At 45.6% G+C, this 26,297-nt stretch overlaps 1 protein-coding gene across 6 annotated transcripts in view; it reads right to left on the bottom strand.

Moving 5' to 3' along the window:
* SERTAD2 (SERTA domain containing 2) overlaps nt 1-26,297 on the bottom strand; it is an 84,831-nt gene that overhangs the window by 15,377 nt on the left and 43,157 nt on the right. For 2 of the 6 annotated variants that reach the window (XM_082047329.1, XM_082047330.1), the window contains one exon: nt 10,153-10,260. The exons of 2 other annotated variants lie outside the window; for them this stretch is intronic. In XM_082047329.1, coding sequence (XP_081903455.1) covers nt 10,153-10,172 — 20 coding nt within the window. In that variant the 5' untranslated portion in view covers nt 10,173-10,260. Of the gene's footprint in view, nt 1-7,293; nt 7,648-8,070; nt 8,231-10,152; nt 10,261-26,297 lie in introns of those variants that run through there. 2 more of the 6 variants (XM_082047332.1, XM_082047333.1) reach the window with 2 other exon arrangements.

Below are 26,297 nucleotides of genomic sequence, written 5' to 3'. Positions count from 1 at the left end.
AGTGCTGCAAAAGCAGGACCACGGCACGATGAAATCTCCACACCGGTGGGCAAGGAGCCCACGGCACGCAGCTCCGCGCTGGGAGAACGAGGGATATCATCGCTTGAAGCCGGGGAGCAGCAGCAATTAAGGCAGCTGTGTACCGCTCCAGGGCCCAGCTCAGCCAAGGGCTGACTGCTTCCATTTTTTCCCGCTGCAGAGCCGGCAGGCATCGGCACAGCAGAAGCAGTGGCTAAAAAAAGAGGCAACTTACTTGTAAATCACAATTCAAAACAATCCAAAAAACCTAGCGCGGCCAGCAGAAAGTGACACAGGCTAGCGACCAGAGTCTCCCTTTTCACTGCTAAAATGACACGCCTGCAATGACAAGATGCTACTGGTCAGACTGTAAGGGAAAATGATGAAATGGCAAGAGCAGCTATACATCCCTCCTCCCTCCAATGTCGCTCTGAACAATAGATTACGGCAATATTGTGTTAGATTGTACAACACATCTCTATTTGCACACACGTGTCACGGTCTAGCTGATATTTTTAGCATACTTAGGGACTGACTACTGTAGACCCATCTTCAGCGGATGTGTATAATTCCTACAAAGGTTAATGAGAATTGTGCGTGCATCCAAGGGAGACGAGACCCCTTTGTGTATAATGAGAGAGTTTTTCTTGTGTATGTATAATTACTTGGATTGAATCTTTGCTTTCAAGCGTATCGTGGCATCGTTTCCCCAAAGATACCTTGTTTTTCCCCCTTGTCATAGACCCTTAATAAACACATGGGGGAAAATATACCCATGCTACTGTGGAAAGAACTGAATGGTTTGCCAAAAAGTAGGTTATTGCTCTGAAAACAGTGTTGAATAAATTATCACAGTCAAACTGAAAAGCAGTAAATGGCAGCGGGAAGAAGAGAAGAAGGGGAAAAAAAAAACAACCTCCAAAGAAATGTATACTGCAAAATGTAACATACATCCCAGCAATGACAAGTCGTTTTAGTTTCTGGCCTGCAGGTTTTATTTGCTAACCAGTTTCTTGCTACTGAGAGTTAAAAAAGGAGGCAAGAAAAAGGTGTTTCCCTGGCATTTATTCAAGCAGCTATACGGCATGAATAGTTTTCAACATTTTTGCTTAAATGAACTAAACACAGCCCTGTAAACGTATCTATTCTGTGAAAAAGCATCTACTCACCCCCAAGTTTCTCTTAAAGAGGAGCTTTTTCAGCTCCTCCAGCAGTGAAAACAAACAAACAAAAGTAGTTAAAGTTTGACATGAAAAGTTTGCTAAGATGGCGTTAAGTGATGTTAGACGAGATGATAACTGTTGGCCTTTCCATCCAGTGTACTAAAGCTCCTGCTTTGAAATACAGCATTTGTTTTCATGAAGGAGCCTTCCGAAAACTGATAACGGGAACTTTGGCCAGCCTTGAACTATTCTCAACCTGTAACAGCTCTGAGTTGGAGATAGCATTTTTCATGGCACCTGCTTTATTTCACAATAAAAACTACTACACCAAAGTGATACCCTTTAAAACAGACACCATGGGATTCACATAACTTTTATGTGTAGTAATTTAAGCATTCTCAAATAAATCATTTTAACTTATATGGAGACACCCTTTTAATAGCATATTTTAAGAACATGCGTATTAAACCTGTATTTTGAAGCAGGCTTAGTACAGGGTCAATTAACATGGAACAAACACACTTAACCACAAACTAAACCTTTGGAAATTGGGAGTGGAAAACACAGGAGAAGAGATCAGGAAACTGAAACTCAGTGTGTTAAACTTCATTTCATATTCAGTCAGGCACAACCCACTCAGCTCACCCAAGATACTATTACACTGATTTTCCCCACAACGCTAAAAAAAAAAGCATTAGAGCACATACATATCACGTACCTTCCACTGCCAGCGAGGGGAGGCACAGCAGCAACAGGAAGCTTTACACTATATGTGACACACACAAAAAATATTCTCTCTCCTCTATTCATTTGCAAGTTGTTTCTGGAATACTTTAGCTAGGGGAGGAAAGGGTTGTTTAGAAACGCCAGTTTTGCCAAACAGACGGAGTAGGAGGGTAAGGGAGACTGTGAGCTCGACCACAGGAGGGTAACCTAAGCAGGTTATTGCACCCCTGGGATGGCCAGAAGGAAAGCAGTCCTGATCAAAATCCCCTCATCCGCAGCACAGACTAATAAACTGTACATCCCTCCTCCTATACAGGGACAAGTGAAGGTACAAGAACCAAGTGGCAAAAAACCGTGCTATACAAAAAAAAAATGCTTAAATAGAGCAGTGTCTTCCATGTACACATATGCACAGAGCAATAAGAAAGGAAAATGTTACCACTGTTTAAAAAAAACACTGTGGTTTGTGCATGAATGCCAGCCTCCTATCTTGATTAAATGTATATTTGAAAAATACGCAAATGATATGCATGCACGTGTACGTGTATCTATTAAGCACTTCTTCCAAGACTGAAAGACTGCCTGTGAAAACACGTGAAAAGTAAAGAGTTTGTGCAGGCACCGGAAGATGATGATGTATTTCTGAATTAGGTTCTAAAACTTCACTTTGCAGCTACTTGAAGTCAAGACAAAGCTGCCTTTAGGCACCTCAAACTAGTCAGACCTGCTGTAGCAGTTGCACAGTCTGCTTCAAATATGCCCTCCACGCTCCTTTCAACCTCCACCCCAACATATATCCGCATAGTTTACCTCCAATCACGGGTGGTTCTTTCTATTGCACAGTTCACTCAACCTTATTGCCTGCCTGGCACGACAGGAGTTTTTAACAGAATACATGTTACAGGCTGCTGTAAGAACCTGTAAGAAAACAGTCGATAATTGTCACGTTTCCATTAAAAGTGAGTGTGGCTCAAACACCACAAGGGTTTCCTGCAGGGGACTGAAAATCTGGGATCAGGAAAACACTTTTATTCACTAGAGATCACCAGAGTAAGTTTAAGGGTGGATTCAGATCTTTCCACCAACCCAGGGTTCCTTTGAAAAGGGAACTTCTTTCTTCTGCTAGTTCCACATAGCGCCCAGTTTTAAAAATAACATTAAACAACCCACGATTGCACTTTTCTCTTTGTATTCTACTATATCTGCAATACAATTTTTATTCTAACTTCATGGAAACACAAGCTATCAGATGAAATTCAATATATCTTACTGGTGTGAAAGCAAAGTAAACAGGCTTTGACTCCTAATAATTACACAGACTGAGACCCATGTCATTCAACACCACTTAAAGCTCAATTCCAGAGCGATATTAATGAGAAATTCCTCTTTAAGCCCACTGCTCCTCAAGACACTGATCATGTCCATATAGGTTGGGAACTTCAGATGTATGGCAACAGCTCCGGTTTTAGGTACCAAGCAGAGTACTGAACCCAGCCCCTTATTTGGAAGAATAATGGCTTGAACTCGACTAAGTGTGGTTTTACTATCACTGCAGCAGCCTGAGTCCATAGTCACCCTGATGTGGTGGTGGCTGCTGTCTCACTTGAGCCAGCTGAGCCGCCACCCTCAAAGAAGGGATACGTGAAAACCAAAAATCTGCTCTCCGGTGACTTGACCACTTCTTTGGTCCTGTCAAGCCATCTTGCTCCTCACCAAAGCCACTTGAGGCTGTACTGCCAGCTGCCCCATGCCCCTGGAGATGGGTCCTACTCTCCCTTGGAAATGCCCCTCAAAGCAGCTCTTCCCCACCAAGGAATTCGCTGAAGGAATCTCGCAGCTGCAGGTCTCCTGCATCTTCACAGTTCCTGGCCACTTTGCAATGACACAGAGCATCTGACACATTCATCTGGAGCCACCAGCAAAGCAAACATCACCATGCACTTTCTATTCTACACAACAACACACCATTTAATACCCAACACACCATTTAATACCCATGCGGCCATGAGACAAAGGGCAGGGACCTGCTGTGATGGGTGCTGTACCGACTCGCGACATACAGGCCTATTTCTTCCAAAGTATCTGTGCTGTCTCCCAGAAACACATTCGCTTTGGACTCTGTTTTGCCCAACCCAATAGCAAAGTGAGCACTGCATTTACAAGGCTTTCCTTCCCTACTTGTGTTGAATAATCAGCATTGCCATTTTTTGTTATCTAGTGTTTGCACTGGCAATGCCTGACAAACCTGAAGCCTCCACAACAGCAAACACAAAAATTGAGTTTGTTTATAAAAATGAAAGAACTAACACATGTTGAGGGTCTCTCTCCATTTACAGAGAACATGCACTTCTTCATGACAGCACACTTTCTCTGACTGATTGAAGTTTAGAAATAAAACAAGTGGCAGAAAACATGTAATTATATCTCCCTGAAGAAAAGGAGAACTGTTCTCAGACTGACAAACTCCATTTTCTACAAACTATTAATTAGCAAGAGATTCATCTACACTAAAGATCTGTGCTTACTGCCAACCTGCTTACATTTAAGCTGGACCTTGCTCTCTCCTTTGGAACGCTCCTGATCTTTGGACTTGGTAACTGAAAGCTGCCGCTTCTGGCACAGATTTGTGTGCGTGTGAAGGAACCACTGCAACTGGAGCTGCCTCATTATGAACTGGTTACACACACAAAGCTGAGTTAAAAGATGGTGTCTCTCTTGCTACTCAGCCCTTATAGAAAGTAGATCACCAGAAGACTACTTACACTTTCAAAGTACTGCATTCTCCTTGCTTGACAGATTACACTTTAAGATGTTACATAAAAGCAAAAATAGTCACAAGTATTTTGGATCACCTGTCTAGTGTTAGCACTGCTGGAGATGAACTGTGCCAGGAGTGTTTTACATCAGTGTGAAAAGAGTCAGAGTTCCTAAAAAAGATCTTTTTCCCTATGAATTATTTATTGGAAAAATAAAAGCAGCTTGTGGAAATGATGGCAAAATCCTTCAAACTAGATATTGCATAAGATCTGTTGTACTTCATGGAAGCTAAAAAAAAAAAGAATATTAAATGTGAGGTTTTCCTTGATATTAGGACATTATCTCAAACTCCTTGATGCTACTCAGGTAGACAATTGCAGTGTTTGCATTATTTATATTATTATTTCTACCAAAACACTGAGAAACTATCATTATTTCATCTTTCCCATTAAAAAGAGCAGGTGTATAAAGGAATACAATTACAATTCTTAACAACCAGCACCTACAGACATATTTAATGCTCTTTAAGACTGCTTCACCTACAGACAAAATTTGAAGTACCTATGGCTAGCAAGTTTCTTTTTGTTTGTTTCTCATCAGCTTCAGAGAGAAAGAAATCGGCTTGACATGAAAACCAAAGTGGCGTTTTAATATGCACAAAGTCTAGCTTCCTTTGTTAGCAGTCCAATCCAGTTCCTGCAGAAAAGGAGTGGGTGGTTTTTGCTACCAACTTAAATGGAAGCAGGACCGGTCACAAAAGGAGGAAGAGCTACAGCTGTTAGATGTTGCAGTACTTGCCTGGACAATGGGAGTATTCCCTAGAACACGCTCTCAGATACCTGTCTGGCAGCACAAACTGCTAATCCTCCTCCTCCTATCTCTACCACCACCACTAGCTCATTATGTTAAATCAGATTCCAAAGATACCGTCTTATGATGTAAAAATGGATGCATTTTAACTTCAGGCAGAAAGGGATACTCTCAATTTATCCTGCTTAATAAACTGCTTAATTTCTACAGCAATTTAAGTACATGAAGCAGCAATTTTTAGGAAAACACAATTAATGTCTACAGTTTGTTTTACCATATGAAAGCTTCCCATCCACTTAGATGGAAACTGAGGTACCTGTGTCAATTTTGTACCCTGCGAGAAGCCTGTAAGACACAACCACCTTAATTTGGATTGAGTATTTTATGCAGGTGAATCCCTAAAAATCAGGATAAAAAGGAAGCGTCATTTCAACTCTCACAAATAGAAACAGTTTACTCCATTTGAGAAGACACAACCAAAAAAGTGATGTTAGGGGGCAGCCAAGCCCTCTACCACCACTGTTTGAGCAATATCTACAGTGGTCAAATCCAGCACCCACTGACAGCATCGAGAGCCACCCTGCTGACTTCACCGGGCACCAGCTGAAAAAGCCTGGACTTTCCTGATCTCGAGACTTGTCTGGACAGAGACCGCCACACGCAACAGCTCTGGCGAGTTGCGCTGAAGTTCGGCTAAAGGGGCTGACAGCCCCCCCAGATGGAGATGAAATGGGCACATTCGCCTTTATTTTACACTGGCAGCTGACCCGCAGCTGTAAATCAGCCACCAAGAGTCCCAAAGGGACAGGACACAAACCCCTCCATAGATTTTCAACAAAAGTGGCCCTGGGTTTTCCAGCTGTGCTTCACCAAATGCAAGAAGTGACAGCAAGTAACTGCACTCCTCTTTTCAAGCTTAAGGAGAACTTATCTTTCCAGATCCTGACACGCCGACATGAGTGAAGTAGCAAACGCTCTAAATGAAACTAGCATCGCAAAATGAGTTTTTTCAAGCCTTCCCTCACCCTGAAGGAAATCCCAATAAACAGGTTTTTTTGCCATGGCTTCCAAAAGATGAACCACCCTGCTCACAAAAGCCCCCCAAACGCCTGTTCCTCCGTGCTGGCGGTGCTCCCAAGGAAGACGCAAGTGCGGTACTGCTCAGGGAAAAGACCAGCTAATCCCCTGCCCTGCTGCCGCCCTAACACCAACCCCTGGAAAGGTCCAGCAGCGGGGCCAGCCGGGTCCTGCCCAGCCATATGTCAGCTTCGCTCCACCGGAGTGAAAGTCTCCCCCAGGCCCTCTGAGCTCTCCCGGCACCACCGCACGCACTTTTAGGGATACCCTAAGTCCCCGCTCTGGCTGAGAAAACGGAGCAAGGCTGCAGCCTCCCGCTTTAAAGGCCCCCCCCGGCGCACACGCTGACTTACCGGGGTGAAGCCGTTTTCTTCGAGTGGGATGGAGCGTGGCTCTTGAGAGCACAACCGCCCGCACTATCGGCACAGCAGCCCCGATAAAAAGTATTCCAACTACACGCACGCACCTGCTCCGGCCCGGGATCCCCGCGCATCGGCGTTGGGGTGGGGGAGGTATTTTAAAGAGCAACTCCGCCGCTCTCCCTCCTCTGCTCATCTGAAGCACGATCTGCCCCCGGAGAGGGGGAAGACACCCGCCCCGAGATCCTCTACCCAGGCACAAATTTAAAGGTAGAGATAAACCAAGCCCCGGTGACTCGCAAAGCTGAGGCGGGGGGAGTGGGTGCCGCGGTCCCCCCGCCCCCCCCCGGAGCCGCCCGCCCCTGCCCCCCAGCCCCACTCACCACATGCAGCTCCACCTGAGAACTAACGCATGGAGGGGGGGAGGTCGCAAACTCTCGCCCTAGAGCAGCTCCATATGTCGCTCCCTCGACGCGCCGCTCCGGGGAGGGGCCGGGTGGGATGCGGAGGAGGAGGAGGAAGAGGTGGAGGAGGCAGGCGCAAGCGGCGTGAGGATTTAAGCCTCTGCTGTGCCCCGGCGGCTGTGATCACGCAGCATTATACAATGGAGGAGGAGAGGGGAGGAGGCACCAGCCCCGGCTCCCAGCACTTGCCGCCAGCACTGACGACAGGGGCGGCTCCGGCGAGCTCCTCGCCCTCCGGCCCGCGTCAACGCTCCGCCTCGCCCCGGCCTGCCTTCCTCCCCCGCCCCCCACCCCCGCTGCTCCTCCTCCTCCTCCCCCAGCTCCGCGGCCGCCGGCGCGGCTCCCCTGGCTGCCCACGCCAGCCTGTGCCCCGGGCGGGCGGCGCGGCCCCCGCAGCGCGGCCGCCGCCGGGGGTTCCCCGGGGAGCGCCGGGCCCCGCGCCGGGACAAAGGCGGGTGCCAACGCGCCCCGACCGCAAATATGACAAGTATCCCTGCTATCCGGCGGCGAGGACCCGGCCGGGGGACGGGGCTCGGCTGCCCCCCGCCAGCCCTGCTCCCCCGCGGGCCTGGCCCCGGGGTCACCCCGAACCCCCCAGACGCCGGGCCAGCCCCCAGCCGGGCCAAGCAGAGCGGGTGTTGGGGGGCTGGAGAAAACCCGGGGCGCTGCCGGCAGCCCCCTGCCCCGGGATCTCACCTGGGAGCCGAGGCAGGCGGCAGATCCCCCTCTGTGGGATCCTCGCTTCTAATTTGGGATGTGCAGATACCACCGAAGCACAAAAATGAGGCCAAACGGAGATGTTGGAGCGCACGAAGACTTGGGGGAAGGGAGGGGAGAGCTGCGCGCCAGGCGCTATCTGGAAAGAAGACGATTATTTTAAGTTACCTCAAATCCCTGTGTTTCGAAAGGGTCTGTAATCCCAGCCAGCGCTGTAAAAGGCGATTCAAACACCTTACAGTTTTGGCTGCAGCCCCAGGAGCATCTCGAATCATTCCAGCCTTTCATGTTCCACTAAACCGGTTGTACTTCGGGACAATAAAGCTTTAAGACCTAACATAAAGGCGATTATTAGTCATTAATACCACGACTCGTTTAGGTATTATGCTCGAAATGGTTCGTAATGATTTGCGATCAATCAAGCTGATGGTCTTGTTAGAAATTAAGTTCCATTTTCAGCTAGAAAACAGCAAAGCGGGATACTTCTAGAGGGAAGATTTCTTTAACCTGGAAATTGTATGTCAAAAAATCCACAAAGGAGAAAAAAAAAGTGAATATGCCAAAACAGGAGATTAAAGTGATGATTTTTTAAATTCTTATACTTGAAAAGACCCCACCTAATTGGGGTTTAACACCAAGACTGGTATTTCAGGTGATACTTTGCTGAAGCCACTACAACAGGACAAATGAGTGTCAGACCTAAAAACTGGTGTTTGACTTGGCCAGTTCTGGAGGCCTCAGGACACTTTCCCCTGCCACTCGTGCTACCAGAGCGGAGTCTTGGATCTCTGACGAGATCCAAACTCCCTCATCCTCTGTCTGCAGTACAGAGGTAGCCCCGAACCCGACCTGCAAAGCAATTCACAGCCGTTGACTGAATTTTGACGAGTGAGTTGTGAATTGATCAGGAGCTGTCAAAAATTAAAACCAGAATTTCCCCTGGCTAGATACTTTCCAGCAGCCAAGCGCTGAAATTTGGTCCTTCTACTCGGGAAAACAAGCCCCCTCTTGAAATTACAGGAGTCCTTTTTTTTTTTTTTTGCATGGCAGATCCACCACATTTCAGGACCACATTTTGCCCTCCCTGACACCAGATTTCTAATGCAGCACGATCTGGCCTTGCGTAATTGTGCTGTGGATGCACCCAGCTGAGCAGTGCCTGCCTTCCGGAGCTCAAAGTCCGCAGCAGGTTTACAGTCCCTGTGCCTGGGTGTGTGCATGCTATCGCCAGCACCATAGGCATAACCACAAACATTTGCTAAATAAGCAGCTGGGCTCCAGTCTGATATCCATGGCCCCAGTCTTGTCATGTTATACTCAGCAGTAAAAGGCTTGAGCCTATATCGTCTGAGTTTTCAATGCTTCTGACTTTGTTAGGTTGCTCCAATTTTACACTAGCGCAAGAGAAAACTCACCGCCCCTCTGTTTCCTACTGTAACTCCCCAGGGCCTTTCTTGGCAGGAGTTTATAGTCACGCTGTAACTCAGATTGTTCCTCTGAACACAACTAGTACAACCTGCATCCACACTCAGAAGCACTCTCAGCTGAGCACAGGTCATGATACGAATCGATAAAAGTAGAGCTCCTTCCTATGCTTTGCCCACAGCAGGGGCTCCATTGTGGTGGGACGACGTTAGGGTGTGCAACATGAATAATCTGACCGCTTCTCACATTGCCTCGCACCTGATTTAATGAGGCCATAGCAACTCTGCTCTGCAGCCCCAGAGCAATCTGGCCAGAAGGTGTCTGCAAGGCCCAAACATGTTGGTAAGTGCAGAGAAACAGCCTGCGAATGAGCCACAAAACACTGTACGAGGAAGTGGGTCAGCAGAGGCTTCCAGAGCCTGCAGGAGCGGGAGAGAAGTCTGTGTGTCTGTGACAAGGAGCCATCCAAAGGGCATCCCATTTTGGAGCAGTGGACACAAGGACTTCCCGAGGAGCAGCAGCGCACATGTAATTGTGCAGTTATAGCCTTGACACAGACCCTCCAACTGCTCACACATGACGACAACGTGCTAAAAGTGAAGGAACCAAACTGCATTTTTCTACAGTGGTACTGACCTGACGTGGGCTACAGGCATAGCCTGAGTGCAGCCTTCTCTTTGAGCAAGGATGGTCAAAGCTTGCCTGATTGAGGCCAGGTCTCTCGTAGATCATTCAAAAACCCTCCTGTGTTAAAGATAAATAAATGAACAAACAAAAATCAAAGATTGGGATGGGGGAAACAGACACCAGACTTCATAGGGCAATTGCCTGTCAACACATGCGCTAATTAGAAAAGAGAGGCAACATTTAGTGTGCTGAAACATTGGCATCCCTCATGTTTTTCAAAAAAAGAGCCAGTGAACTGCTTCCTATGTTTCTATTTGCATCCTTAGCCTTTTTCTTTCTAATTGCAGTACAGGTTAATACTGTGAGATTTCATCTGGTAATTGTACAACACATCTCCATTTTCTCCCTGAATGTTTTTGCTTCAGTGCGTGCAGAAGCTTGCAGGCAAATACCTAATACTGCGCCCAGAGCAGGCACATTTTTTGCAAAGACAGACCCCATCAGCACCAATAACTTGGGAAAAGCTAAAGGAAGGGCCAAAGGTGCTCATTCCGCTAGAGCAGCACTCCCCACCAAGCAACCTGGGTCTCACGGGTAGGAAGTAAGCATGCTACAAGCAAAGGCATGATTAAACACGGCTAAGACCTCATGCCATCTCCATTCAGGCCACCTCAGGGATCAATACTGACCTTCCAGTGCGAGGCCCTTCTCATGTGAGGCTCAGCTGCGAATAAAAGCAAGCCCCTCAAAAAAAAATCAGGGTGCTGCGTTACTGTAGTCTGCACCTGTACCTTGGCAGGGACGGAGCTGCACCTGTGAGCTGGGCTCCTTTCCTTGAGATTTCAATTGCTTTTTCCCTTCTTTTGCTGGTGCAACTCTTCACTGTAACGAGGCTGCCACACATCCCAAGGCACAGAGGAACCGGTGAAAACCGAATGAAGGAATGCTCCCTCCCTTTTCGTTCCAATTTTAGCTTTTTTTTTTTCCTTCCTTCATTTTCTGCTTTAGCTCATGTTTCTCTCCTTTAATGTTTTTGTGGCAGTAGGAGAAACACCGTTCCCTAGAATGCATAATATGCTTAATTATCATTCTCTGTTAGTTCTCTAGGAAAAAAAAAAAAACCTACAGGAGAAATCAGTTTAATTAATGAGTATGACCAAATGCAGCCTTAGTTCTAATGCAGTATCATATATTATATGTCCATTTGGGCAGTTGTTCTTACTTGGGTAAAATGAACAGAGAAGCAGAAAACCATGGAGCTCATGAATCAATATTCTGAGTGCAACTATCCCCTTTTGTATAGTTATTCTAAGCCTTCCTACAGATTTCGATGCCAACGTCTGTTCCCAAATAACTGCTTTTGGCTTCAGTAATGCAGGATCGGGCCCATACAGTCTAGTAATAGAAAGCTGTTGCTTGGCAGTACCAAGGGTTGTGCCACATGGTAAATTCATTAAGTAATTAAGAAAAAAAAAAAACAACCTTAATGCCAAGATAGTACTCAAACAGTCGTGCCCGTTAAAAATCCCCAGCGCGTGTCAAGGACAAGGGTGGCAAGATTTCATCTGAAAGTCAGACTTGGTGATTTAGATGCTTTTCAAAAGAGCTACTCTTCACATACTAAATTATTAAGGAAATATTATGGAACAGGATTATCAGGAAAGAAAAAAAACGCAGCGTGCATTAGCTGGCTTAGTCAGAGGAGGTTTTGCTGCATTCCTCCCTCATGCACGGAGATGACTCCCTCCCTCTGCAATTCCCTGTGCACTCCCAGTCCTCTGGAGACTGCTGGTGTGCATCATCCTCGCTCCAGCTGAAACACTCTGTCCTAAAGCAGACGTTCGGGCTGCCTACCATTGTTGCAGATCTTCTCACATCGTTTTTGCCTTTTTGTAAACATCCATGTTCTTTCCCAAATCCCATTCAGGCTGTATCACCTGCAAGATATGCTTCATTTTTTGACCCAGGCCAGGCTGTTCACACTGACAGTCTGTACAGCACAGGGGCTCCTAAAACAGTCTCTCCTCTCCACTCTTGCTTCTTGAGACGCAGTGGATTGTACCTTGCATTGAGCAGAGTTTTAAACAATCTTAGGCTGCTTTTCTTTCCCTTTCAGTGCTCCCTCTGCAGTCTCTATCAAAAGCACAAGTCATTCTTTTCTGGAACATTTGGTTACTTTTTTGAAGAGAGGCTTTGCTGGTGTCCTGATATTCATCTCATCCTGGGGCCAGTGGATTAAGAAAGAAAAAAATCTGCAGATAAAACCAAAGGCTCTGTTTTACAACCAAGGAGGGAATACTTTTCTTAAAGAAAAAAACACAGGAACAGTGGGGGAAAATAGAGAGAAATAGCCAGTCTTCAGGCCTAATTAACCATTGGTGTAAACAGATGTCACTGCAATCAAGCCAGAAGACTTCGGCCACCCACTAGTCTTGAGCACGAACCCAACACGAGCCTGAAAATCCTACCAACATGGGGCTGTGAAACATGCCGGCCACACAGGCGCTTCAGTACAAAGGTCGTCACCATCTCCCTTACACCGACAGACTAACTGCTCCTGGTTCTCCAGGGGAGAGCGGCTCTGCTAATGTGGCTTACCACGTGCACTGCACATATTACAACCCTTTTCTGAAGCAAAGCTGCTCTAACGGAACTCTCCATGAAGCCATAAGTTTCTGGAGCACAGATGCCCCCGCCACACTCTTCTTAAACACTCTTGAAACCTGGAAGAGGCCTGGCTGCATAGGCAAGTTGGAGTATGTTCAGCACTGCTCAACCCTGCCGAGGTGCCCAAGGCCTGACAGACCAAACGGGGCCGCCAGCGGGGTTACTAGAGGTTTCTAGATGTTCCTGCTCTGATTTGTTGCATTGAAACATTGTACAGCAGGAGCAATGTGTTCGAGGCTGGGAGGGCAAAGCCAAAATGGTGTTGTGGCTATGGTGTTGATACAGGGAGTTAATGTAGCATTGCAATATGTTATATAGCACTTAAACCCATATAACTAGAGTTAAATGCGTTCATGCGCAGATGCACTAAAGGGGAGTGGGGGGAAACACAACAAAAAAACCCCATCACCACACCACTATTTCAATCTTTGTTTACACAGAAACATGAGTTAATACATTGGCATCCAAATGAATGCACCCACCTCTAGCACTTCTGGCTGGAATACAACCTGTAGAGCATATTAATGCTTCTACTCCTTTTGGGGGGCTTGGGTATTCTGTTTAAAACTAGTTTCTGCAGCTGCTTAGAACCACTAGATTCAAGCAATGCTTACCAAGTAAGATAGAGCCTTTTTCAAAGTAGTTCAAAGTTGCAATGACAAATGCTTCCTCTGACTGTCCCAGGTGCAAAATTCTTTACAGACGAGGTTTATCTGTACTCCTTTCAGACAGAGAGAGGTTTCTGAGAGTCCAATTTTAAGTAAACATTGAGTGACCTACACAACTTCTTAAAAAAAAAAAAAACCCACACAATAAAGCAGAAGTTGAATCTGCAGGGCCAAATTTAGAAGAAGGGGAAAAAAATTAAGCTGGCAAAAAAACCTTGCACAAGAACATCAAATGTAGCATAAACTCCCACTGCCGTTCTGTTCCACTACAAATAAATGAAGATCATCTAGAACTGAACTCATTGAGTCAATGCAGTGAATGTACAAGTCTTCCTGTTTTAACCCTTCACAAAATGTGTGATTTCTTAGATTATGTGCAGAGAAGAGATTAAAAAAAAATAAAGATTGAATGAGTACATCAGATGCTTTTCCTGACTGCGCCTGTGGTGATGATTCATTTTGCTTCTCTACATTCCCTCGTGCTAGCACAGCTAAGAGTCAGCAAATGCTCGTACTGTACGTGCAGGTAAACAGACTGTGGGTGAAGTCTGTATTTGTTAACTTTACCTGAAACCACCCCTGTAACGGTCAGAAATGCATTTTAGCTTTCTGAAGAAAAAGGGAACTGTACAAGTTAATTTAGGTTCTCCCCTCATCTTTTTTATGCTCTTGCACTTTAAAGGAAGCCGTTCATTCATAGTAACCATTAACCAAAGGCTAAAAGAGGTTTACACCTAATTAGTGTTCCCAAGCAAATATGAAACACTAAGTCACTGCAAACCCACCCAGTATTTAGGATCTACCACCAGGACAAAGAAAAAGCTGAGAATCAACCGCTGATCATCACAGTCCATATCTTTGCCTTCCTTTCACACCTCTTATGCTCTCTTTCTTCCTCCATCAGTGGCTTTGGGGTGCTAATGCCCTTGAAATCTGGGAGCGGTTCTCTCTTGTAGCACAGCATGTGTGGAGGGGGAAAAGACGTGAGCACAAGCAGGACGGCACTGAGCTAGGGAAGCAAATCCCACATGTGGCATACTGCTCCCTAAAGCCAGCAGTGGGTTTCTGAGATAGCCATAAGTACCTCAAACAGTAATAATCCTCCTTTTTAAAAATTTTAGCTTTGGTGAGAGAGCAAAACAGAGATATAAGTACAGAGGGGAACGGGCGGAGGAAAATGAGTAGACCCAAGAAACAAGGGGGAAGAGCTGCATCCCCATTGATGGGGCTGCTACCAAGTCCGAGGTGTCCTCTGGTCTCATCTCTGGACAGCAGCAGGAGAAGAAAACACCAGGAGAAATACCACTGAGGCTCCCCCTATTTCTTCTCCCAGCCACAGACTTTCCCAGCACAGAGGGATGGGCAGAAGTCTCCCAGATCCCTCTCTCTTTTAGGAAGAGTGCCTTTTTTCCTGCGGAGATCCAGCTTTACAAAGCAGCTTCTATCAGTTTGATTTGTGGAAGGAAAGATGTGAGTGGCTGTCCTGACCCATAACTCTTGTCCCACAACCTGCCCAGGTACTCACAGAAAGGCCTGTTTGGAATAGCTGGGCAGGAACAGGCACCCTCTGCAAGAGGCTCACAGCCAGCCAGGGATGATTGTCCATCTGCTCTACCTCATGCCCCAGGGCATTTTCTAATCATCCACATGCAGGGGACATTCCCTAGTGTGATTCCTGCTAAGCAAAAAAGGCCTAATAAACCCCCGGTTACTTTGTTTGCTTACCTACACCTATAGTGTATTTATTTATCTCCTACCCAACCTGGTCTTCTGCTAACTTTCCTTAACTCTTAACGGGACATTCAGCCCCTGTTATGAGAGCAAAAGAAGTTGTTAAGCAGATGTCAAGGTGCTGATAATTTGACTACACACACACACAAACAACACTATTCCCATGCAGGTCAGCAGACAGAACCCCCTTTTTGCTGGTTGTGCTCTTCAAAGGAAACTCACTCTCATCTGAGCAGTGCCAGTGGGAAAGTGCCAGTGCCCACTCCTACTCTAGTTGTGGGGTTCTTAGAAAGAGCTGCGCCCCCTCCCAAAAACACCAGTGTGTTACTCTTACCAGCAAGAAGGGAGGCCTGGCATTTGATGGGTTTGTTTTAGTTTCAAAACCAGAACCACCTAAAACAAACCACCTCTGTTACAGAAATGACATCTTCCATGAGTTGTTCAGGTGAAAGACTTCAGACTCCCAACATATTTTTGCTACCTGTCAGAGCTGATGGGGGTGAAATCATGAGAAGGAAATGCATTTGTTGTTTTGAACTTTTTTCTTTCATTTAGCAAAGATTACTCTTAAATAAATGGAAGCGGGGAGATCTTGAAATAAGCCTTAGCAAGTTTTAATCACACTTTTTCTTCTTGCAAGCGAGCCGTCATTCAGTAGCTAAGGTGGTTCTAAATAAAGAACTCTCGTCAACAACAGGAAATAACTCCCACAGAAAAAAAAAAGAGCAGAATACAAACTCTCAGCAACTCTCGTACATAGCTCACAACGGCCTTTTGTTCCATGCACATTAAGTCTAAAATCTTTACTTTTCTGAACATGTTCTTGGTCTAAGTAATTAAAACTTTTTGCTTTTCACAAATATGGATACCTTCCTCGCCTTTCTCCCAAAACAGTCACATGTAAGAACTGGAAAATCATAAGCTATTCCCATTTCATTTAGTAAGTAAGGACATTCTAGGAATATCGCATGACTAGGATATTCAAAAGTTATTGATTGGTTTTGGCTTTTTTCTTTTTACCTATTTTTGGGGGGGAGAGGGGAGGTATGCTATTGTGTCCTCAGCTGTGAACAGTTTACATCCTTCTTAACGTTCAGAAACCACTTCGTGTTCAGAAAGTAAAGAGCACCTGGTCTGTGGGGAGGGGGGTAAAGGAGAAACCACGTCTCTCTAGCCACTTAAAAAAAAAAATGAAGCTAGTGTCTAGAATCATCAGCTTTGAAATTATAGAAGACTCACGGGCAAACATTACCAGCAAAGACCACCTGTCTTCTCCTGCATAGTCTTCCCAAATTCAGCAGAACAGTTGGGCACCAGGATCTGACCTGGCCATAAGACAAATGCCACACATGGGAAGCACCAGCTGCACTTTGTGGAGGAAACATTTTCAACCACAACCTCAGGATTTCTGGAGTTTTGACAGTTCAGATTAACCCTGCTGGGCTGACAGGTCGCTCTTCCCTTCACTGTATGGGGTAGGCAGATAGGACCACAGCATCCCCACTTGATCCCACTCCTCAATTCTCTCCTTCCTCCCAGCCTGTGGTTCATCCTCTCAGTAGGAACAGTCCTAGTGCCCAACTATGGGAGAGAGCTGAGGTGTTAGCAAAGCTCGTTGGAGCTGCATGTCTTCAGCCTCTTCAGGCAGGAGAGTGTGAGAAGATGCACCTTGTTCTGCTCAAGAGAAGGTGCTCTGACATGGTCCAGGAGGACCTAGTGTGGATTCAGGCAGAAGGGTGAGTAAAAGGTCCCCTACTCAGGGGACAAAAGCAGCACAGGCCACCCTGGAGCAGTATATAAACCTCTAGTTAAAAGAAAGTTAGCTATACCGGTACTGGATGGATGAGAAACTAAGGGAATATAAACAGGAAGAAAAACAAACAAAACCCAGACGCAACAAAACACAACAAGAGTTTGGTCTGGTTAAACCTCAGGCTGTGCAACAGCATCTAAAGCCGCTTTCACAGTAGCCCATAGTGCCCACAATAGCTACACAAACAGTTCTATATTCTTGTAATGGGGCTTTGAGGAAAACCAGCATGAACAATCTGTTGGTTTTGTTGTTGTTTTGCTTTCTAATTTCTTCAAGTTTTCACTTGTAGTCTGGTGGTGTCAACAAGCAAGCTCTTCCCTTGAGTGTCATTTGGGAACACGCCTCAGTCCTACCATAGCTTGCAGTTTTTGCTGAACAAAGATGATCCCAGACTTCAAGAATGGGTAAATCCCTCTTTTTCACCCTCAAAGAAACTTAAATGCAATCCCTTTAAGAGAGGTAAGATTGCCCTCTCACTGGAGAAGTACAACTCCAAAACATGCATATTGCAGACTCAGGCCAGATTCTCTCATCTCTGTTAGGATGCAAGCACACTTTAGTTTATAAGAAATGGGAGGAGACTATCACTATACAAAACCATCAGTATTGGATCGGAAGACAGAAGCACCAGGCAATCTGATTGATAGTCCACAAATGGGCCCCTTTGCTTTACTGAAGAAGTAGCAGAGTTAGGGTTTGTAAAAGAAAATTCAGATTGCAGGACTGAGCAAAACATACAAAAACACACAACCAAAATTCTGAAAGAATACACCAGTTGACTCCATCTGGCTTTGAAAAAGTGTGGGTCTGGTGTGCTAGGGTCGGGATTTTTCAGGTGGCTTCTGCTTGTTAGCTGCCACAGATAGGTCTCTGCAGAAGGAGGGAGAGCTTCTTCAGGAACGTTGCAATTATTTGCAGTGTCTTCTGGAGTACAAACATGTAAACAGCAGATTTTAGTGGTCAGCTGTTTCCAGCATCTCTCCATCAAATCACCTGATGTGGCTCTGTCACACTACAACCTGGGAAACCAATTTCCATTTTAGAAATAAGCCATGTTTCAATGATGCAGCTGCAAGAATCAAGGTTACAGATCCAGACTAGATTTTTGTGGCTGAAATATGTTAACTAGCTTGGTGTGCATGTGGGTGTGCCTGTGTGTTCACGTGCGTGTGCACCTTCAAAAGTTTACAGGAAGAGTAAATCAAGTTTGCTTCCTAATGCAAAATGAACACGCAGGCTGAAGCAAGCTCACATTCAAATCTAGCCCAGAATAAATCTTGGTGGTTGTATTATAAAGTCCTCGAAAGTGGGTTCAAACCCGAACTTGCAATTATAGCCTTTTCTGGTTTAGAAAATAGATGAGAGGTCTGGACTCCGCTTGAACTTTCAGAAAGGAAGAAAAATCAACATAGCAAAGTATTCTACAGCACCTGTCCCACCGTTTCCCAGCTCTCACCCATTAGGTTAAATACTACAATTTCAGTGGGACCAGCACACTTTAAAAGATGTAGTCACTCTGTCTTTTTCTCTCTCTCACTGAATGATATTTCTGCCCACATGCACTGACACATACAGTGTCTAACAAGGCTGTGATTCATTTTCAGTTCTAGTCATGCTCACAAGTGATGTAGCACACTCGCTGTGCCTTCAGGATCTGCGTAATTTAGCTTCATTTTCTCTGCCCCCACCCTGCATTAAGTGAAGTTCCAACAAAGCCAAGTCATCTCCCACCAACTCACCCTCCCACCTGCTTGGGGGATGTGTACAGCAGGAATCTGAATAATAATAATAATAATGAAATTAATTTTTTTTTTTTTTTTTTTTTTTAAAGAGAGAGAAGGGATGAGAGCTTAAGAGATACTGTGAATTGTTAGAAAGCTTTCTAACATCTGCGGGGAGTGAATAATAATAATAATGAGATGTATACTACCAGATCACTGAAGAAGCTGTTTCAATCCTGAATCATCTCTCCTAATGTGTTAAAAGCAGCAATGTGTCTTGCATGGTGAATATCATGCATGTTCATGCTAAAAAATGATTGACATTAAGCCTGAATTCCTGATTTATAAAGGCGAACACCTCTTCAGCCTCTGCCACAGCAAGCTTGTAGTGACCATTCACTTCTCCTCTATCCTGTGGCAGCAACTTTGACCAAACACAAATGTCAGTGAACGCTGTTAGCACATCCTAACTGCAAACCTCTCGTATCCAGTGGCTACCATCCATCATGAATTACACACGGTGGTTTTGTGATACAAATTACAAATGGCTTCTGAGCTAAACTCCATGTATTTGAGGCATGAGGCCAAGCTTGAACAAAGTGAAAGACAGGCTTTTTATTTGATAAATCTCATTATCTCGCTGGCATTCAAAATTCATCTCAGACACAGAAATGCATCACAAAGTAGTTCTCTAGATACTTGGAAGAGCCAAGATGCTTTAACATGCAAGTTAAAAGGTGTTTACACCCCCATCACACTAACATTTCTAGCTCTCCCCCACCTTCAACCTGGAACTATGTTTTGATGGAACAGAAATCTTGATTTGAAAAGAAAAACAAGTCAACTGCATTTCTTCAGCAAATGTCCCCAGACAAAAGTGAGTCACTGCAGACTCCTTCAAGCAGATCTTAGTGATCTGTGGTATTTCCTTAATCCCTAACCAACAACACAGGGAAAGAAGAATTAGCCCTGAAAGCTAAAAGGTACTTCAACATTACGGATAAAATACTAAGAGGGTTGCTGTCACCACAGAGCTACAGCAAACTCAGAGGACACATAGAGTCTTTCTCCTTTTACATGAAACACGTGTACAAGGCTCCCCACCATGTAAGACACACACACCCCCCCCCAGCTAAGCAGCCTCTCCTGTTGTTGACTCCCATTCATGACCAACACAAGCAAGCTGAAGCAGAGATTAAATTCCCTACCTGCTGAAGGGATCCATTGCTTCTTCCTCCTCACTCACTAAATGCTTACTCAGTCTGGCTGCACTATTGGTCAGCCCACTTACTTACATGTCCCCAGTTTGGGCACACTTAACCATCCTGCGAAGGCAGAGGCAAGAGGACATCAGAGGACTGGGCCACCCCAGGTCTGTCCAAACCTAATGGTTGGTGAAGCTGGAGTTCCTCTCTCTGCCTTCCCACCAACCTCCTCTTTTCCACCAGGACAAGCTTGGGCTAATCAGGATTTGAATTTTCTTCACAGTCATTTGTTCCTGATCTCTTCTGCCCCTCAGAAGCTCTCAACTCTGTCAAAGAAATGGAGGAGTGACCATAGCCGGGAAGGGGTTGAGGTACATTTCCGATGTATACCACATATGACTGGGAAGGAACTGGATCATCTCACTGGGCTGAGGTTACAAAGGGCCCTGGGAGCTCTGAAAAATTTGGAGGAGGGTAGTTCCTGGGGCTGGATACTTGATGGGAGTAACGGGTCAGGCAAAGAAATCAGCAGACTGTCATTTCAGCAGACGGACTACTGCCTCATTTTGCAAATTGAAGAAATGAAGCACAGGGAAACTACGGGATGGCCTATTGTAGAAATGAAAGACAAGCCCATGCATTTTGATTTCCAGAGCACTGAAGACAAGTCCAACCTTCCTCATCTGCAAAGTCACATTATAAATATCCTCAGGGCAGGGCCTGCACCTCTCATTTGCTTCATGTCTGTGGCTACCAGTCCTTCCTCATTTGCAGATCCCTTCACGCTTTCCAACAGAGCTGTGCGTTTAAACCTGCTGACAGCAGGCTTGCTTTCCCTGGCTTTCCTGCACATCTTACACGTAGCCTGCGGATCTCCGGGAGCCTAAAACCACAGTCAGTTCTCCGTGTGTGCCACAGTCAGATTCCTGTGTGCCCCTCTCTGCCCACTGATCCCCGTACACCGCAAGAGTCAGCAGCAGGCGTTTGCAAAGTAGCCCCAAATCGGTCCAGTTGCCCTAATTCAAGACAAAAGCGCAGAGCTTCCCTGTCATTGCAGAGTTTCCCATCTCAAGGTATGGGAGCTGTTGATCTCCCACATGAAAATGCATTATGCTGTCAGCCCAGCCTAAGGGCTGTTATTTAATTTACTTGAGGAGGTAAGTGAAAGCCCCTTCATGCAAATGCTTACAATGTGATCTGGAAAACAGCAGGCGTAATTAGATAAAATGGCAGCAAAGCCCACCAGGGAAATAATGTTAATTCATGAGGATTTTCCTCTCCACCTCCCTCTCAGCAAGATTTGAAGCCAAGGAGGGGGAAAAAAAAATCAGAATGCACCTCAATGATCTCTCTCTTGGTGAAGCAGAAAAACAGGACAGCAACGAGTAAGGTCTGGCAGGATTGGTAGCCCATGCTCCTGAGTGATGAAGCACTGAAAGCAAAAATTGCTCTGTCACTGTCATAAGTTAACCCAAGTAGAGACACAATGAGCCAACATCCCTAAACTTCCCACCATCTCCTGACCAAGGCCTAACCAGGTGATGGAGATTTGTCACATGATAATGTCCTCAATGCAAACCCCTACCCCCAGTGATATTAAAACAGTTGCCCTTTCGCAAGTCTTGAGAGCAGATCTGGCAGTTCCAACCAACGCACAAATTCTTTCCCTTTTCCAGGAAAGGGTTTTGACCAAACCGTCTCACAGCATCATCAGTAAAGGAAAGGGCAGCGATGCTCTCGCGGTGGCCTCGGGAAGCTGTAGCTCTTTGGTTCAGTTTCTGCCGGCTTCTCCCTCCCGCCTAGACTCCAGCCAGGAAAGTCACCTCCTGATTGCTGACCTGCCACCACCAAAATGGATTCAAATTAGCCAACTCACTCACAGCTATTAGGAAAGAGAGACATTTTTTGTTGTTGAGTAATTACTCCTCATGAAATGGCTTACATCCCCAGTTGATTAGGTCACAACACACTGTGAACAAACTGATGTAACAGAGATATCTTTAACCTGCTAAATTAAGGCATAGTTGCTCGATATAGAAAGCTTAATTGAAGCCATGCATGGGGTACTTACCAAAGGCATCTAGATACAGAATTGTAACATTCACAAACAAACAACAGTTGAGACTGAAGGACAACATCCAACTTGCATATTAATTAGAAAAAAAAAAAGCTAGTTTGTTTGCTTACTGTGCAAATGACTCAAAGTGAACAGAGTAGTTTGACATCAACAGTTAAATAAGTAAGGGCAATATTCAGGTGGCACATGTGAAAGGAAAGAGATTTTTTTGTTTGTTTCCCTATATACTTTTCCTTGACTAACGGAGAGAAAAATCTCTTCCGCTAATCAGGGATTAACTTGTTAAAGCAATCAGAAATACACAAAGTTGTTTTTCATACAAAGCCCAAATAACCACATAGTAAGTGTGCCACAGCGACGGTTCCAAAAACACAGCCCACAAAGCACCCCAGAAGAATCTTTAACTACAGTCAGCCTGGGTTGTATTGCAAATTAAGTTTCATAACATTTTTTTCTCCCTTCACAAAATCCTAGCCTTTCGTGTCCCTTCATATGGGACAGAACAAGAACAGCAGCTTCACCGCCATTTCTATTAAGTCATCCACCGTAGTACACTGGTTTACTTAAAACCAAACCCAATGCCCCAAGCCTGTAAATATCAATGACTTCCTGATTTTGGGGACTTGCCCATCCATTAAAAAGGAAGCTGTTCGCTTTACGGACCGCAGCTCTAATCTTTCAAACAGTTAGGCCTGTGCTTAGCAGAAGCACACGAGCACTTCAGTCCAATATAAGCATTTGTCAAAGCGAGGCCAATATTTCCTGTTGCAGTTAAAAACACATTATACAGTTAGGATGGAAAAATATGACTGCGACACAAAATCAACCCTTCTCTTCCCATTTTGGGGGGGGGAGGGGAGGGAAACACTCGCTATGTAAATGTATGTGACAAGGGCCTGGATAGAGTGAGTGCCATGAACAGCTTTATACCCTGTTGGCTTCCTAAGTAGGGAAACCGACTGGGTGTCATTTAATCTCCTAGATTAAAATCACTTAGCGAATATTGTATTGTTTCGCTGTTCTCGCTGTCATTTCAGCGTTTGGGGCCTCGCCGGAGCTCTGCTGCTGGCTAACTCGCTGCTAATGAAACTTCACGCAGGAGCAGCTGCCGGAATCTGTGTCAAACTGCATCTGGCACCCATCTATCTTCCAGCCATCTAAATTCACCTCTGAAATCATACAAAAGCAGCCGCAGAGCTCCCTGCAGCCACTCCAACACACCAGTCTTTGTCTCATCAAGCCTGTTAAGCAATTTAAAGCAATTTATTTTTCTAATTCGCCTTGTATTTTACAGTGGCAGCTTTTTCAAAAGAAGCAACCAAGTTAAGAAAAAACAAGGGGTGGGGGGGAGAAGGGAAAAAAAGTGCTTTTTTTTTTCCCTTTTTTTTTTTAAGCCTGTCAAGCTCTCAGTAGACTATCATTAAACCAGTTTTGGCTGAAACTGTATGTTTAGGGGTTTTCCAATGGAGACACTCTGGTGCCTGCAACACTCAGACAGGGAGGGGAGGCTGCTATACAATTGTTGAATTGTTGTCATGGCTATTAAATATGCTGTAGCACAAATACCCAACAAGGCTGAAGGTTTGCAGTGTATTGGCTCTGGAGAGGTATCAAAAATACTGGTATTAACTAGCAGATAACTGAGTTATACAAACATTGAATAAAAGATTAAGTCAAAAGTTGTAAAAGGTTTATTAACTTCACTCCAATCCCTTCCCCCCTTCCTCCTCTCACCACCCACTTGGGGCTTAAAGTACCCTGTAAATTCAAAATATTTGACATTTATTGTACAATTAATTTGACTGAGCTTCGTCTAACACTTGGGGTAAAACTGCTTCTTTGCTCTTTGCATTTTCTGCAGAGGACAGGAGTTTTGCTCCACCATCTCGTTTGGCTTACGAGCGGCAGTTTGAGGGTGGCACAGTAAAGCCATGACTTGCTGACTAAAACAGGTTAATGAAAAACAGGCTACTGACTGAAATTGAAACTTCTCATTTCTCTCAAGAAAAGGGTGTATTGTCAAGATAGAGTCTAGTGTGTCTATTAAGTGACTTTCAGAGAAGTGCTGCTCAAAGCGCCAGAGGAGGGGATGCAGCCTCGACCCCAGCGCCTGGCCAGGCCCCGTCGGTAGAGACGTCGTCCCCTCCGCACCAAAACCAGCCAGTGCTGGGAAGAAGCATTAAAGAACACAATGTGTGGAGGGCATGGGACTTGCTGGGCTGCTCTCCCAGGGCCAAACAGACCACGCTCTGGGTCTTGGTGACAACCAGCTGTACGGCACAGAGGACCATGGGTGCATGTGTCAGGCCTTCTGTAAGGGTACCAGTGGGCAAATTCGGGAGGTGTTTCCTAGACCGAATGCTGCTAACTGTGGAAGGAGCAGGAGAAACAGTATCTGTCAACCCATCTAATTAAGGGGCATTTCCCCCACGCAGACTCACACATGCCTCTCCAGGTTATAGGCCCCTCATTTCTTGCCTCAGCCCAAACCAAACAATGTATTTTGCATTTCTATGACAATTTGTTCTCAGCACTTCTCAGGAAGGAGAAGCACGGTGTATGTGTCCTAAGAAAAAGTTTGTACACTCGCAGACACCTCCATCTCTGCTGCCAATTGTGTTGTGCCCATCCGCTTTGCAGCTGATTTGTTCCAGCAACTGGCCCTGTCACTCCATGTGAACCCCACTAGAAAAGACCTGGAAGCACGCTCCTCTCTTGCGAGCTTCCCAAAGTAATCACGCAGACCAGAAATCACTTTCTTGCACAAAGGCTACAGGTCCAAGCTGTGGGCATTGCTGCTCTTCTACCTGCTAAGTAAAAAGATTTGTTGGTGTCCTCCATAAGGTCACATTGTAAAGATGCCTAAAATGAGATCAGCAGTATGGAGAGGCTGAGTGGTTATCCTGGGCGGCCCCCTCCAGCCCCCAGTTGAGCTCTGCAGTAGGACTGACGACAGCCCCAGTACCGTGGCCGCTCAGAAAAGCAACATAGATCAACAACTCATTTTTTACAGGCCAACGGGCCGACCTCTGGGCAGCATTGGAACGAGTCAGCATAAAGGTGACAAAGCTCTGTATACTACTATAAATCATCCAAACCAGCCAGCAGAAAATCCATGTGCTGATGGAGTTAGCTTACACTTTTTTTAAATTTTATTTTCCCTTTAGTAAAGGGAGTTCTCTCCCGTCATCAATGCCCATATGGCAGGTATCACGAGGCGCGTTCTCTCTGGGAAGGCTGGTCCTGCAAACAGAGCGCTCACACAACATACTCTGCGTCTCAGCAGACGTCACACCAACAGATGACACAAGCAACATCTTTTGTCCAGGTGCTGGTGTGTGACCTATTTCTGGGCTACAGAAGCTTGGTTTGAGAGGAATGTCTAGTGACAGGGAGGAGGGGAACAGGAGTGAATCGTAAGAAAGTCAGGAATGAATCCTAAATCTTGTGTGCCGGCTCTGTGTTGTCAGGGGGAAGGTAAGAGGTCAAACTGAAGGCACCGTGTCACTGCCTCGGGACCTCGCCGCCAATCTGGAGTGGAAGTAAGGAGGAGAAAGCATCCCCACTGTGTGAAGCAGAAACTTTTGCTGCCTATAGCACCCCTGTTCCCAAATAGCTGATTTCCTTAACAGCTCATGGCATCACAAAGGCAAAATATAATACTTTGAAGACATTGGAAATTCCCTTCTCCCCAGCCTTCCAGTGAGCCAGTTCATTCAAAAACTATCTGCTTCCCCACCTGAACAGAAACAGACAGTACCTGCCCAGCACCACTACCAGATGTCCCAGGTTTTATGCATGTATACGCTGTCCTGTAACTGGGGCAGATGTATTCTCTGCTCATTTACCAGGTGGAGCATTTCTTCCATCGCTCCTCTCTGATGTGATATACACAACTAGATGAGCTCCGTAGCAACAGGGTAAATTTTCACGGCCAACTCTCCCTCTTGCAGGATTTTCTTTTTTTTGGCATGGGCTGAAGCATGGTTGATTTTCTCGTCATTTGACGATTTTGCCATATTTTAGAGCAGCTCCTCCAACACAAAAGGACACCAGCACTGTCCTACACGTACAAACAATATTTACAAATTTACACTCTTGACCTAAGTCACAATCCAGAGGGCATCCCCCAGAGGTTGTGAAGAAAAGGGGAACAAAAGATGTTGATTTGCACAAGGCATAGCGCTCCTTTAATTAAAGGAGACTGTTGCTTGGTCTGCATGTACTTTCTTGAAATCTTCGGGGCCTTCCAGCCCTCCCAACCTGCCGTTA

Source organism: Streptopelia decaocto (genome assembly GCF_964273445.1).
Source record: "Streptopelia decaocto genome assembly, chromosome: 3".
NCBI lineage: Eukaryota > Metazoa > Chordata > Aves > Columbiformes > Columbidae > Streptopelia > Streptopelia decaocto.
This window is presented reverse-complemented; position numbering and strand designations above follow the sequence as displayed.